Source organism: Leguminivora glycinivorella, chromosome 1, assembly GCF_023078275.1.
Source record: "Leguminivora glycinivorella isolate SPB_JAAS2020 chromosome 1, LegGlyc_1.1, whole genome shotgun sequence".
NCBI lineage: Eukaryota > Metazoa > Arthropoda > Insecta > Lepidoptera > Tortricidae > Leguminivora > Leguminivora glycinivorella.
Window position 1 is genome coordinate 22908378 of NC_062971.1, and position 15428 is coordinate 22923805.

Genomic DNA, 15428 nt, shown 5'->3' on the forward strand with positions numbered 1-15428 from the left:
TCAAGCAGATTGTACCACGCACTGCCAGCGAACTACGCTTGTGGTTTAACCGTTACCACGTGAGATTCGTCAATATCGTCGTATTAAATGATCAATTTAAATCATGATTGACACGTGGGTTCGCATATTTATGTATGACTGTAGGAACTTATTGGGATCTGCGTAGATATTCAACTTAAACTAGTTGTTACGACCAAATGCCTTATCCAAATTTCCTACATGGAACACCTCTGGTACTCTAAATAGCTATGTCCCTAATGATTCTGAATAAAGGGTAAGCGAGTAGATTTTGATATCGAATGAGTTGTCATTTTATTTCTGACAGTACATTTGTAAATTTAGATTCTGTCGCAGAACCTACTGAGTTAATGAATTGTTTACAAGTAGCGTAGATTAAACTTTCTAGTGTAAATAGGTAGTGTAATAAATTAATAATTATATTTTTTGCATTTCGTCATGCCAAATTCGTTGTGCTCGATTTTTTAACATAACGTATATAAAAAATAAACATTGTGTATGTAAGTGTAGATACCTATTTAGGAACCTAATTAACAAGTAATTCTGTTCGCTAAAAGCTGCAATAGGAACCCCGAAGCAAACAGAAAACGACCGCTCGCGAAAAAGTCCTTTTAAAAAATGTTGGGGCACGTACGGCAGAAGGCACCCATTACGGCAAAGTGGCTACTGTTGATTCAAAGATTTGGGGGCAAACACGAAAGAACGCTTCACCGTTACACGGACAGAATAATTTTATATTTTTACTTTTTTGTAGGTGTATGAAGTGAGATGTATGACAAGTATTACAATTCCCTACCTAAGTAAAGGTAGAGAGAGGAGGAATAAGTAGGCAGCGATTTTGATAGGCATTGGCGGCATTGCATGTGCCTAGTAAACTTCATAATTTCATTAGTTTAAAGTTTGACATGACAGTCTAATCGGAAACAGAAACGGAATGGAACCTTACATTTCATGACTCTTATCTTTCCGAGCAGACTATAGACAAATACACGTCAAAAGGCCCGTGAATTTAACCACAATAACTAGGTATAAGTACTGTCTTTCCCATCACGGAACAATGGTGTTCCGGACCTTTGGGAGGCGTGCGCGGGGCCGAAGCCAACGCGTAGAGGTCCTTTCGACACTTTAATGAAATGTAAGGGGTACACCGAGCGGATGTTGCCCTTGCCCGTATCATGGGACACACGCAGAGGCAACACCCGCCAGGGTGTAAGGACTATTTGAGAGTTAATGGAATCTAAAATGAACTGGTCTATTTTGATGAAAGTGATGGACTAAATACTGGGCTATAGATAAAAAACCGGACGCCTGCCTAATAAAACGGTATCCAATTTTATTTCCGGCAGACGGTGACTCGTCCCCACAAGATGGGCCCCCACAAAAAGCGACATCCAAGATGGCTCAAGGGCAACACCGGTGTGAGAACTCAAGGGTGTCGAGAGGTGTACACCGCTTTCTGCCCAGTGGCTGTTAAGCCACTGTTAAGTACTGTTATTATTACGTTCTACAAACAATATTAAATAAAAAAATACATCAAAAATAAAACCACTATTTAACTTTTAACCTAACTTTATTCACTACAACAGTCTGAATTCGTTTTAAGTGTCACCCATTTCACTTTTCACTCATGCTTTATAATACTACAAGGTTCGTTTTCTTCGCTGAAGTCTAAGGAGAGGTATTCGTTGTCGTGTTCCATGGCATTCGCGTCTTTGCCGGAGTCTGCGGTGGGTTCTTTATCCTTGTAGCCTTCGACGTCGTCTAAAGCAGAGTAGACAACATTTTTCTCGATTTTCGACAGTATCTTTTTATCGTGGAATGGGTGGTTATGGAGATTCCCTCTGTAACAATATAAAGAAATACTTAACTGTTACCGGTTCTCCGTATATTAGAATAGGCGTACTTACATACAATGTCTCAAATCGTCAGGAATACTGAAATACCACATTACTATAACTAATAAAGCTGATAGAAAATATTTAAACAATATTACAAGGAATGATATTGTATGATCTTACGCCGACCTAACCTTACCAAGTTACCATTCATGAACAAGAGATTTAGAGGAACAACGTTAAACTCAAACATAACTACTTTATTATGTATTACTTAATTTACCTTTCAAACATAATACAAATTGAAAAAGTATATGTCTAAACTAAAAGAACTTAAAGAAATAAAAACATACCGGATTCAACGGAATAATTTACCGGGTGTCCACTACTAAACCCGAAAAAAATTCCCTGACTTTTCCCTGACTTTCCATGACCATATAAGAAAATTTTCCTGACCAAATTTTCATTCTTTGATGACATTTTTACCACTTTTGCTTAGGGTTGCAAACAAATGGTTTTTTCTGTCTTGAAAAAAAAAGCAGTTTTTTTAGGGTTCCGTACCTTAAAAAGGAAAAACGGAACTCTTATAGGATTACCCGTGCGTCTGTCTGTCCGTCTGTCACAGCCAATTTTTTTCTGGAATGTTTGTATTCTAAAGTATGAAATATTAAAATTTGCAAGGCAGTTCATACTTTTGTACCTACGGTTTTTTTTACCTTTATGTTAGCTATTAAACTTTAATTTCTGGTTTTATAAAACTAACATTAACGAAATCTATAGTTGGTAGTTATCGCTATTTACTTTTGGCTATACCAGTGCCGGCCAGTGCACTCTATCAGAGTAGAGCGAGTTTAAGTTTCGGTGCCCTTGGATATAGCAGGCTAGAAAAAAAACGCGAGCGCGAAAATTTTCCCCTTTTTATACGTCTCTGATGGGGCTGATAGTAGTTAATTATGTAAATACATAGTAAACAAAATGGAGTACTTACGCCATGGCTTGCGTGGGCGACGGTCGCGCGTTGGTCGCGCGACGGCGATGCGACGCATACGAAATCAAACCTTATCGATATGGAAGTATGAGACGCGACGGCGACGGTCGCCCACGCAAGACACGGCGTTAGTCTATCAGACAGAGCAGAGTCAGGAAAGCAGACTTGAAATGAAAAGGAGATTTCGAGCGTAGTGAGCGCGAAGTATTGACTAAGTAACTAAAATATATTACCTACGTAGAAATAGTAAACGCGAGCGAAGCGAGCGCGAAATTTTTTCTCTGTTGTCACAGCGTCGGGATGCCCATTAAGTGTTTTGCCACTTCATGCCTTTAGGTTTCCAAGTGCTTTGAAGTTCTCTCATCGTCACGCTTATTATCCTCCTATGCTCCTTTGACTCATTTTATCAATAAAATTGCGCTTCTATGTGACGTTTTGCGCCATTGGCTTTATGAGGAACTCCGCTTTGGATTGTCGGATAGATATTTAGAATTTGGACAGCGACGTAACTTTGTCTTTGTCGTTTTCACGTCGCCCTAGCGAAAGCTTTATGAATGTTGTACATGGTGACATTGTGGTGCAACTTTTCAGTTAATCTGAATCACAATAACTGAATTTATTACCGACCCCCTCGCCATTTAGGAATATGTGGGTGGGGCACGCAATGTAAAGAAAAAAACCTGGATTTTTCCGCATTTACAATTTTGAGTCGGATAAATTAAGGCATGAAGATATCCCTCATTTAGCAATCACTGGGATGGAGGCCAGGTACTATCTATACTGATCATAAAAAGTCTAAAGAGACAATTCTAAGTTGCCTTAAAATCACTACCGGGAATCCATTTTTGCTGTCATGGATGTGGCTAACCATAGAAATCATATTATTATTTCAATACTTTTTGATTTTTTTCTTGGTGCTAAATTTTTCCCTGACCTCCAAATCATTTCCCTGACTTTCCATGACCACTATGAGCTTCCCTGACTTTTCCCTGACTTTCCCTGACTTTCCAGAAAGTGGACACCCTGATTTATCTTATCTATCACAAGTTGATTCATTTTCTTGCATTCTAGTAATAAATATTCACTAAGTTGACTATTGTAAATGATCGGTAATCACAGTAATATTTTTTTATTTTGGCTTTAGACCTAATACGTATATTGGCGATGTAGGTAGATCTAGTCGACCGTGTATTATTTTTGATGGTGCCGAGGTACATTTTTTTCTTAGACTATCTGTCGATAACGGAGTGTGAGTATATCGGTCTTTGATTTATATATACAACGTAATGTCTATTAGATAATCATCATCATCATATCGCCAAATGGCGGGTCACAACTGGATGAGACTAGCCTTGGACCGGAAAAAGTGGCGTACTAGAAAAGAGGTATATTAGATAATATTAGGAAGGTATTTGACGTAGCAGAGTGCAGATTGCAGACGTATCCGTTTAAGGTGCAACAGCCGTATTATGCTTCCAATTTTATCACTTATCTATGTGGCTAAAGTATCCGTCACGTTTTGGCAAGTATGTCAGTGTGAGAGTGACAGATGAATTATCCACGTAGATAAGTGATAAAATTGGAAGCATAATACGCCGGCTGGGTACTACGAGTACACATACCTGCCAATCACGACATTTTTGTCGGAGACGGTAGCAAGTTATAGACGTATCGATTCAGGATTATTTGCAGTGAGCCACGATCTGTCAGTGGGCTACACATACCTTGCCAACCACGACGTTCTTGTTGGACACGACGTAGGCCATATACCTACTTATGGTTGCGGTAGTCGACGCGGAGCCAGCGCCGCACGCCGGTACGGTGCGTCACAGAGTGCAGGTTTTACATGTACCAGTTCAGTATTATTTGCAGTGAGCCACAATCATCTCAGTGGGCTACACATACCTGCCAACCACGACGTTCTTGTTGGACACGACGTAAGCCGTACACTTGTGGTTGCGGTAGTCGACGCAGCGCCAGCGCCGCACACCAGTACGGTGCATCACAGAGTGCAGGTTGTACATGTACCAGTTCAGTATTATTTGCAGTGTGCCACAATCATGTCAACAGGCTACACATACCTGCCAACCACGACGTTCTTGTTGGACACGACGTAAGCCATACACTTGTGGTTGCGGTAGTCGACGCAGCGCCAGCGCCGCACGCCAGTACGGTGCGTCACAGAGTGCAGGTTGTAGATGTAACGATTCAGGATTATTTGCAGTGAGCCACGTATCGATACGGTGAATTGTAGGTTCGATGAATCTAGGAAAAACAAAGTAAATAAATACTAGAGAAAAGTACCATATAGTAATACAGAGATAATATGTCGAAGTCCAAAGGTTTTGGTGACTGAGTTCCATCATGGGGATGGTATCGTAATATGCTTGTTTGGCGCCGATGTGGTATGTAAATGTATGTTATATATTAGTATGCTCTGACCATTTTTCTAAGATCAAGTAATATATATACCTAAGCCATAGTTAATGTATGTCGAGCTTGAAATATCTTAGGAATTACATAAAATCACTAAGAAATATTAGATTCATTTAGCTTACATTTTTCAGAGTCCGGTGTAGTCTCTAACATCGAATTTGCGGACGGTTGGATCCGAAAGTCGTGGTCGTCATCCGAAAGGTGATGTGCGGTGTCATCAGCCATAGCGTAGTCTGTCACTTCAGGAACATTTTCTGGTACATTTAATCTAGATTTTCTGAAATAATATAAATACATTTATATTGCAGCATGATGGTATATATTCGTACGTCATCTCAAAACCTACTTTCATATAAAACTGGACTAGACTTTTCAGTAACTTAGGTACCCCTCTGCGAATACCTTGCAGACAATGCACATCAAGCAAAAAATCACATATCTAGATAATCTTTTGAGTGCATAGATGTAGAAATGAGAATATATTAATTTTTGATAATTTATGTGTGTACCTTGTATCAAAATCCTCTTTTCATGTGTTAACTCCTTCAGCCCCCCGCAAAATATGATAGACATATTTGTACGTCTATCTATATAACTGTTATCGTATAGACTATTGGCTAGTGCTATTAAATGTATGAATTTCAAAATTAAAATATACTTACAGAGCTGCAGGTGTTGTTGATTTACTACATGCTTTTAAGGCTATTTTTCTTGTCACAGGCAAGTTCATCTGTAAGAATGTGCAGGGATGTAGGTAAATTGGATGTATATTTATATATACTTCGCATGTTAGGGTTTATTTTTCATTGCATATTTAAAAACAGACAATTTCTGTTAAGCAGTTGTAATACGATTGATATCAAATAATTGATTGCCCAAACTTTCATACCTGTTCAGTATTGTCTGTAGAAGAAGTTAAAATGTTGCTAAGTTCATTTGTTTCCAACTGTGATATGTTGGTACCCATTCGCATTGGTAAATATTCACTACTGGCCTGAAAATAAACTTCAATTGAAATTAAAGGATTTACAGGGTTGGTACGAGTAAGTGGTAAAAGTAAGTAAGTAAGTAAACACTTTATTGTACAGGAAAATAATACAGCACATAATATTTAAAATAAAAAGTGGTCTATATTAGCACTCTTAATGAATGCAGCATTCTTAATGTTGCATTCTAAAATCGACCACATGTGTCACTTGCAGTACTGAAAATCTTAATACATTTTGTTTTGGGTTATTAATTGTTTTAGTGATTTAAAATAATTTATTATCAAAAAGCAACAGCTGCAGTAGGTGTAAAGTAGGTAGGTAGGTAAGTTAGTCCAAATGTGAAGGAAGGGCAGCATTGTCGTCTGCAAAACTCTCAGATAGACACAAGTCTGAAGGTCTTATGTGTTAAATGAGCTGATAGTTTACATTTATAATCTCAACAATATTTACCAAGCTTTCCAATCCTTTAATATGTAAAGATCTGGCAGTTTCTACAAAGGTTGCCAGGTTCTCAGCTGGAAGAAGGACTTCACCAGTGTAAACATACTCTAAGAGAGAACACAATGTCTTGTGGTTTACATTCTGAAACAATTGCTTTATTTACAAAAAATCCATTCATTACTATTTTTTGAATAGTAATGATTAGAAAAAAGTAACAAGGCAAAATCCACTCAATTGCTCTAAAATTTTCGACCAAAAGCAACTGAGTGGATATCACATGCATAGCTTAGTCATACATAATATTAATAGATAACAGAAACATACCAGACTATGAGTCTGTGAAACAAAACTTACATTGAGGAAAATAACTGGATGTTGGCACGGAGCAGATGTTATGAGCTCCTTCAGATATGGGCTGGCCATGGCCATCACCATTTGATGAACCTTTACAAAGTGTCCGTCAGCCGCAATGGTCATGTCAACAAATTCACCATTCTGAAAAGATAATTATTCCTTTTTATTACCGTAGTAGCTTTTAGATAAGTTAATAGAAACAATCTTCCAGAACTTGTAGGCAATAAACGTTTGTTGTTTAATCTAAAAACTAAATATACTATGAGACATGAAGTTACAATTTGTGTGGGATAATCCAGTGTATAACTGTATATTTTGAAAATCGTTATTATGTGATATTAAAGCTTTAGTATACAACTTTAATTCTATGAGGAACTGTGTGTACCTGTTGTAGAGTACTGAAACCATGGCACATAATAGATTTATGCGAATCCCATGATAAACTGAACTGTGAGTGCACCATGTTTGACGCACGCAGACTTCTATTTTTAAATAAATGGAAATATCATTAATTATATCTGATTTCCACCTTTATTTTCAAACACCAATGTTATTCTTGTTACGATATTTACGATTATTTTGTTTGACAGGTTAAGTCAAGTGAAGAGGACTTGACAAGTTGACATTGACAATGACAGATTATAGGGGGTCGTTCCGAAGTTTGTGAGATCTAAAAGTAGATATTTTTTTCTTCGTTTTCCTGATTCTTTAAATTTATTTTTTTGTATTGTACCTACAGGCTGACCAAAAAGAGTAGAAATTAAAGTGTAGCTTGCTCAACATTGTAGCTTCTTCCCCACGGAAGTATAACGTTCATCCCTTTAGAATCAATACGTGTGAGAAAGCGGGACGACACTACGATGTTGCCACTTTTTAATTTCTACTCTTTTTGGTGAGACTGTACTTTGGCTCTCTTTATTCTACAAAAACAGATGAGGATGCTGCATTTTCTCCAGAAGTATTTTTACAGACTTAATCAGAACCTCGTAATTTTATGAAAATGATATGTATGTAAGTAAATATTTGTTTAATGAACAGCTGGCTATAAGATATATAATAAGAGCATGGTGCTATGATGACGAGACATAAGACATAATCATCATCTAGTCTCGGGGTTTGGGGTTTCGAAATTCCACTTTGCAACCACTTCCTGCGCTCATGGTTTAATTTTGGAATTTCGCTTGCATGGGTAAGTACATTAGTACCAGGAGTAGAAAGCAAGTCGAAAATCCCCACTAATCACACATACACAAGTTGAAATCGTGTTCCGCGCGATACGTCGTATACAAGTCGCCGAACAAATGTTGATCAGTATAAGGAGAATAGCCTACAGTTCAATTCTTCACCTTGGTTACAGGCCCCACTCTGTAGTATACGGCCATGAATAACGAGCCTTCGTAAATGTCAGCTGCCATTTCCAGGAGGATTCCTACAATAGGCAACTTGACTTTACTTAAAATAAAATATGTTAATACCATGCACAAAACAAAGCATCAGATAATAATACGAAAAAACAGGGACAGAAGTTATTTTTAACTCCAATTTATAATTACTTCATAAATCAGATAGAAATATGTAAAGTAAATCAGTTAACCGTGACGTCACTCAATTTGATTTCATATTAATTCCATATTAGTAAGTCGTTTTGACAATTCTTAAAAAGAAGCTAATTTGACTAGGAGGAAAGTAGCCTAATAGTAGCCTATTTGGTTAATAATTAAAAATAGATTATTTGATGATGACTAAAGACCATGTTTATTACTATAACACATCTTCTTTGAGCGTAAAAAGTTACGAAGTCTTCTTTTTTTTCAGCACGTCTTCTGCCATTTGAATAGTCGTAAAAACTTTCACATCTCTTCGTGTCATTTTTCTGCAGATTTTATCGTCATGATTAGGATGACAATGTATATGCTTTCTGAAAAACAAAAATACTGTATTAATATTGTTTGGTTTGGTTAAAAATTATAAATGTTATAATCAATATAATTATGCGCACTTATCGGTGAGTATACATCAAAGAGCGAAATGTAACTTATAGACAATCGTGTCGTGATGCAGTTCCCTGGGTCATTCCGATCCGAGGTGTGCTTAGGAATGCAAAGGCATCTCCCAGACGTTCTCGAGTAAACCCTGTAGTCTCCACATCATTGAGTATTCCGGCGCGTTCTTATAGCCTAAATGGGATTCTACGGCATATTGCCCAGACGTCCTCGGACATGCCGAAATGTCCTTAGACATGTCATTGTGTGCTTGAAGATTACGAGGTATTCGTTAGTAAAACGTTGTCTGAGTATCTATTTTTATTGTGTATGTATTTAGGATGCCCTTATTATCTGGACAATACATTTTAACCCCTATATTCATGAACATTTACTAAAGTTCAGAAACCGGTAATACTGTCTATCATACCGATACATAGGAAAGGGACAAACGATTATTAACTTTAGTAAACGTTTATGATTTTTAAAGGGGCCGTAAGCCGGGCGGGGCGATCGCGGCAAATGTTTACTTACTTGGACTATATTGTTCAGGTAACAAGGGTGACTGATGGCGAGGATGCTATGACTAAAATACCAATTTATATTGAAATTAGGCTTGGTGTCTATAATATAATATGGTACATAAAAAAGCTATTAAATGAGACGATTCTTAACTCTTTTGAATTTTGGATCATTTCTATACAAAGTCCTTTACAGCTTGGCAAAAAGAATAAAAATGTAACTAAATTTTTTTATAATAGCAACACTTACTTTTTTCGTACAAAAGTGACTCAATAGTTGCCACATGGAAAGCGGTTGACATAGACGATGGCGCCTCACATTTTTTTCTATTTTTTTCGCCAGGCTGTATGTTCTCAAATATAATTTTACTTCTACTGATATAGCATTTTACTTCTTTTGATTGAAAACTGATGTCGAGGGGCTTGCACAGCGCTATTTGCTGTGCTGTCCCCATAAAGAAAGAGTTGCTTGCAGATTCTTCGTTATTTAGAAATTTAATCCTTTAAAGGAAGCCAACATTGATAAAAAAAGATTTAGTGCCAGCAACGGATAATTAGGATAAGCAGTATTTTTTCCTGTTCCATGTTCATTTACCTGTGTTATTTAACTCAAAGTTTATAAAAAAAGTATACGTAGTACACCTCTATTGTTCAAATTTTCAAGAAATATTACAAACTAGCTTTTACCCGCGGCTTCGCCCGCGTAATAAAAGTATTCATTAACATTTTCATTTGGATCCGTAGGTTTCTCTGTAGGTATATTTATCTGCGATTATTTCGATTGCACATAATACTTTTGCTTGCAATGATTGTAGAAATATTACACATCGACCACAGCGTAGGTAATTCTATATATGCTGGGGAAACCTTTATAAACATCCCACATAGCCCGTATTTCGACACTATGATCGGTGGGTAAAAAGTACTTTTTTCTATTATCCCTTACAATTTTTTACATTTTGCTTATACTTATCGCAAACGTAATCTTCAAGCAAGCAAACAACGATCGTCTTAGAGCACATTGATTGTAAGAGACCGCCGACCGATTATCCGTATCCCTCTAACGATACCCATATTATCCGTATCCGTATCCGTATCCCTATCCCTATCTCTATCCCTATCGCTATCGCTATCGCTATCGCTATCGCTATCCCTATCGCTATCCCTATCCCTATCCCTATCCCTATCCCTATCCCTATCCCTATCCCTATCCCTATCCCTATCCCTATCCCTATCCCTTATCAAGATAACACTTTAAGTTCTCGCGCTTTGTACACATATTTAAAGTCACATACAGGTCGAACGCGATTAATTAACATTATTTTTACCTTTTTTCCCAACGTTTCGGCCAGGTTGCACTGGCCGTGGTCGCGGAAGACTGACGTCCCAGCAAAATGTCACCGGAGATGTAAACAACACAAAACTACCCGATATTAATTTATATAAATGTTCGGGGTAGACAAATAAATATAATCTACCCGCTTTTAGTTAATGTTTACTTCCCACCGCACGACACACAAAAAAAAAAGGTAAAAATAATGTTAATTAATCGCGTTCGACCTTATCAAGATGTTTAATGATTTCTTATCAAGTGCTAAAATATAAAGTTTCATGGTTTTATCTTTTAAAATTAAGAAATCCCATACAAACTTTCAACCTCTTTTTCAACCCCTTCATCCCTTTTTTTCGAAATAAAAAGTAGCCTATGTTCTGTCTCAGGGTCTAAAGATTGTCTGTTCCAAATTTTATCAACATCGGTTGCGTGGTTTAAGCGGGAAAGCGTAACAGACAGACAGACAGAGTTACTTTCGCATTTATAATATTAAGTATGGAAGTATGGATATGGAAGTATGGATAGTATGGATAAATGATTATATAAGAAACATAAAATTCAAGGTCACGCCGAAATTACGACGCCGCCGCCGATAATTTTGTAATCGGCACACACGTCTAGTGCTGATATATCTGGATCAAGTACAAAAATACCAAATAAGATGTAGGTACCTTTCCACAATCTGTTCGCCTACAGTGTCAATCGCAGCGAGGCATTTTTGATCCCTGTATTCTATACATCGCCATCGTCTTTTCCGGCCATTTTGTCGCTGGTAGTGGCAGTAATACATAAAACGGTTCAATATTAATTGCAGCGCACCACGATTTGATGCCGTATATAGTACTGAATCTGTAATATACAAATGCATTAGTAAATAAAGTCGGACAAGCAACTTTGCAAGCTATTTGTTGTGTGGAAATGTTATCATTAAAATCAAATAACATACTATGAAATCAATGTTAATATGTAACAACATTGTGTTTGTTGATCTGTTTAAGTGAAACTAGAAATATATTTTATAAATTATGTATTAGAAATGAAAGTTAGCACAAGAGATAAAAAAAAACTAGTTCATTTTAGAATTGGAGAACACTAATGCCTATTTAGACTGATGGCATAATTCACAAGGCATGCTGAAAAGACAGATAACTAATTGTACAGGAGTGATCCACCTGTGACTCCATCAACATCGCCATCAGACCACACTCTTTGTGGCTACATCAGATCAGCAGCAGTAGTTAGCCCACTAAACTGTGTGAAATGACCTGAATCAATTTCTTATTTTTTTTTCGACTGTCTTAAGCGCCATACACGCTATTGGCGCTTAAGTCCTTTATGGCAATATTCGCATTTTACAAAAATTCAAAAAAACTGGATCGAAAAAAAAATAGAATCAGGTCACAAAATTTTAAGAGAATCGGTTGAAAATTGCGACCTGTACAGAAGAACGTCCGGACGTACAAAAACAAACCAAAATAATAATTTGATCTAAACAATTTTAAACAACAATAAACATATTTATCCAGTGGTATCTGAGCTGTAGAACTCGCGAGAGTCGCGAGTCGCAATACTCGCAATATGCTTAAAATTTCAAGAGCAAAAACACCTAAAGAAGAAAGGAGACCTGTACCTACCACTTTGACGTGGAACTGTTTCATCATGTTCACTTACGGTCAGCTTTTCGACATTTCCGCTTGAAACTGGTGTTTCCAACTCATGCTGATTATCCTCTTCCATGGGAACATCATCTCTAAAATCTAATAACTGATTGATGTCCATTAAGCTTCTACTGGCAGACTTAACACTTTGTGTGCTAGTTTCGTGATGCCTTGATGTGTTTTGATTGTTCATATCTGCTAAGGCTTGAGCATATACCTTTGGCAACTGCCATGTCTGCCCTGAGTTCATATCTCCATTGCCATTTTTAATGACAGTAGAACTAAGTATTTCAATTTTAGCAACTGGCTTTTTGGTACCAATATTATTACTTGCAGATTCATCAAGAGTTATATTGATTGTTTTACCAGGTACTTTTATGTTACTGATACTTGGAACTTGTATACTTGGATAATTCTCATTAGTTTCTGTTTCATCATAAGTTTCTGAAGTTTCCTCTAATGTCATATTGATATCAGGTGTATCTATATTTACCAGATCAGGCAATTCGTCACTTCTTGACTCTTCATTAATATTATTTTTGGCATTTTCAGATTCCTCCAAGGTTATAGTGAACATGTTGTTTTGTGCATTTATATTTCCATCATTTGGTAATTCATTACTTGTCAAATCTTGGTTAATATCATTTATCACTGCTCCATCCATAGTAATATTAATGATCTTGTTAGGTGCACTAATATTTCTTATAATTTGGGGCTTTTCAATCATTACATTATTTTCAGCAAAATCAGGCAAATTTATATTCATTGTCTCAGTAGCCATATTTGCATTACTGATATCTTGAAGTGGGACGTGGCTCTGATTCATATCATTACTGCTTGATGCTAATTCAGTCATATCTATATTGATTGCCTCACTAGGAATGTTTCTGGTATTTTTAAATGTATTAATTGGTGTAATTTTCTGATACAATGATTGAGCGTCTTTATTCTCATCCCCAACAATTATGGGAGTCTCTGATTGAAAATTGGTATTGTTCTCATTATTTGTTGATTTATATGCTGCTGAAGAGAGTGGTTCCCTGAAATTTTCAAATATTTGATACTGTTGATAGGATAGATTTATTTTAAAAATATTGCTCATTTGTTATTGGTTATATTTGATACGTAGTTGTAGATAAAATATGCAACTTTTATTTATTTATTTATTTAATGTCAATTTTTTTAATTCGAGTCGCGCGCGCGCATTCGTTAGAACCGGTCGCGTTGCGAACAGCTAGCGCATCATGGCGCACACGTTGAAGTGCAACAATTGTAATATTGTGGTGAACGAACTTTTGGCGTTTGTGGTGAATAAGTTACATCTTATGGACGATGAGAGCATGAGCAGGATTTGCTTAGCTTTCTTTTCGGCTAAGGACATCAGGGCGGCGAAGGATTTGTTGTTTTTATCCGTACCGGTACTAAAAAGAAAAATAAACCGAAGAAGAGAGGGGCAACAACGCCGTGAGATTGATGATATCATCGACTTGGCGCGAGAGACAGACCCTGACAAGTTTCCAATATTTGTGGCCAGGGACTTACACAAGCTGCCCCCGATCGACTTTGATTCTGTGGATCTAACTTCGCTTCTAAAAGACATAGTAGTGCTTAAAAATGAACTGCAAACCATAAAAGCACGGTATGTTACGCAGGAGCAGTTTGAAAATTTGGAAAAGATCGCTATGGACTGCCGTAAGATCTCTAACGAAAGTGACCCATTCTATAGAAACGTTAGTCATTCGAATTTAAATGTTAACTTTAGGCGTGGTGCATATTTAAACAGCGGACCAATGGGTCTTCACTTATCCTCTCACAGTATAGAATGTGCCGATGAAGATAACAAGACTGTGATGTCTCGCTCGAGCCCGCTTAGAAACGGAATCTCGCCGTCGCACTCGCCGAAACGAAAACCAGCCGAACCTACGAGCAGCGCTAGCGCAGTTCACGATTGTACGGGCGCGCATGCGCTGGACCTTGCGTCGTCGCCATCTCCGCCGCGCTCCTCACCCCCGCCGACCGCCATTGCAACTAAACAGCCGCCGAGTACACAAGTGTCATGCACTGGTGAGCAAGTAGAAAGCAAGGAGTTATTAAATCCAGTGAAAATGGACTCTGCTATGAGCTTTGCTGACATAGCGAAACGGGGAGAATGGAAGCAAGTAGTGAAGAAGTCAAAACCTGCACCAAAAAATCGTCGTGTAGGCATGTTGGGCAAGGCCGAATCCAACACGAAATTCAAAGCTGCCGAACCGAAGATACCTATTCTCATTACCAACATACACAAAGACACCTCAAAAGCAGATATAATAGACTACATACGTGAGAAAACCTGTGAGACAGTGATACTAGAACAAATAGTTATGAAAAACAGAAGCAATAACTATAACGCGTATAAGTTTTATGTGTGTCAAGAAAAAGTAAACATGTTTTTAAATGAATCTTTGTGGCCGCGTGGAATAATATTTCGCCGATTTATTACATCTAATCATGTACTCATCAATACCGGTCGCGACACCGCGCCGGGCATGGCCGCCAGTGCTACGTCTGGTGCTACGTGTGCTACGAGTGCTACTACGAACATAAGTAAACAAACGTAATTTTATTTTATTTTATTTATGGGATTAAGTGAAGTAACGCTGTGCTCATTTAACTGTCGAAGCATTAAACGATCTATTGAAGATATTAGAAAACTGTGTAATACGGTGGATATAATAGCCATTCAAGAGCATTGGCTTATACCAAGTGAGCTAGCGTATTTAAACACCGTAAGTGACGAGTTTGCCTGCACCGGGACCTCGGCAGTGGATACGACGGCGGGAATGCTGCACGGCAGGCCGTACGGCGGTACTGCGCTTCTGTGGCGTAAGAAGCTC

The 15428-nt window shown here is 37.6% G+C and overlaps 1 protein-coding gene across 5 annotated transcripts; it reads right to left on the bottom strand.

Moving 5' to 3' along the window:
- Nucleotides 1-1575: 1575 nt before the first annotated feature.
- Nucleotides 1576-13600, bottom strand: LOC125231862 (GATA zinc finger domain-containing protein 7-like). Of its 5 annotated transcripts, none has more exons than XM_048137475.1 (10): nt 12569-13600; nt 11569-11746; nt 8824-8979; nt 7062-7202; nt 6717-6848; nt 6167-6271; nt 5940-6007; nt 5400-5554; nt 4923-5106; nt 1576-1859 (listed from the first exon to the last, which is right to left on the bottom strand). In XM_048137475.1, exons 4-10 carry the CDS (start codon nt 7182-7184, stop codon nt 1640-1642), a joined length of 987 nt encoding a protein of 328 aa, XP_047993432.1. In that variant the 5' UTR covers nt 7185-7202; nt 8824-8979; nt 11569-11746; nt 12569-13600; the 3' UTR covers nt 1576-1639. The 5 variants fall into 5 exon arrangements, with proteins under 5 accessions (XP_047993432.1, XP_047993425.1, XP_047993421.1 ...); XM_048137468.1 differs by having other exon boundaries at nt 12532-13600; XM_048137464.1 differs by lacking the exons at nt 8824-8979; nt 11569-11746; nt 12569-13600 and adding an exon at nt 8408-8450.
- Nucleotides 13601-15428: the final 1828 nt, after the last annotated feature.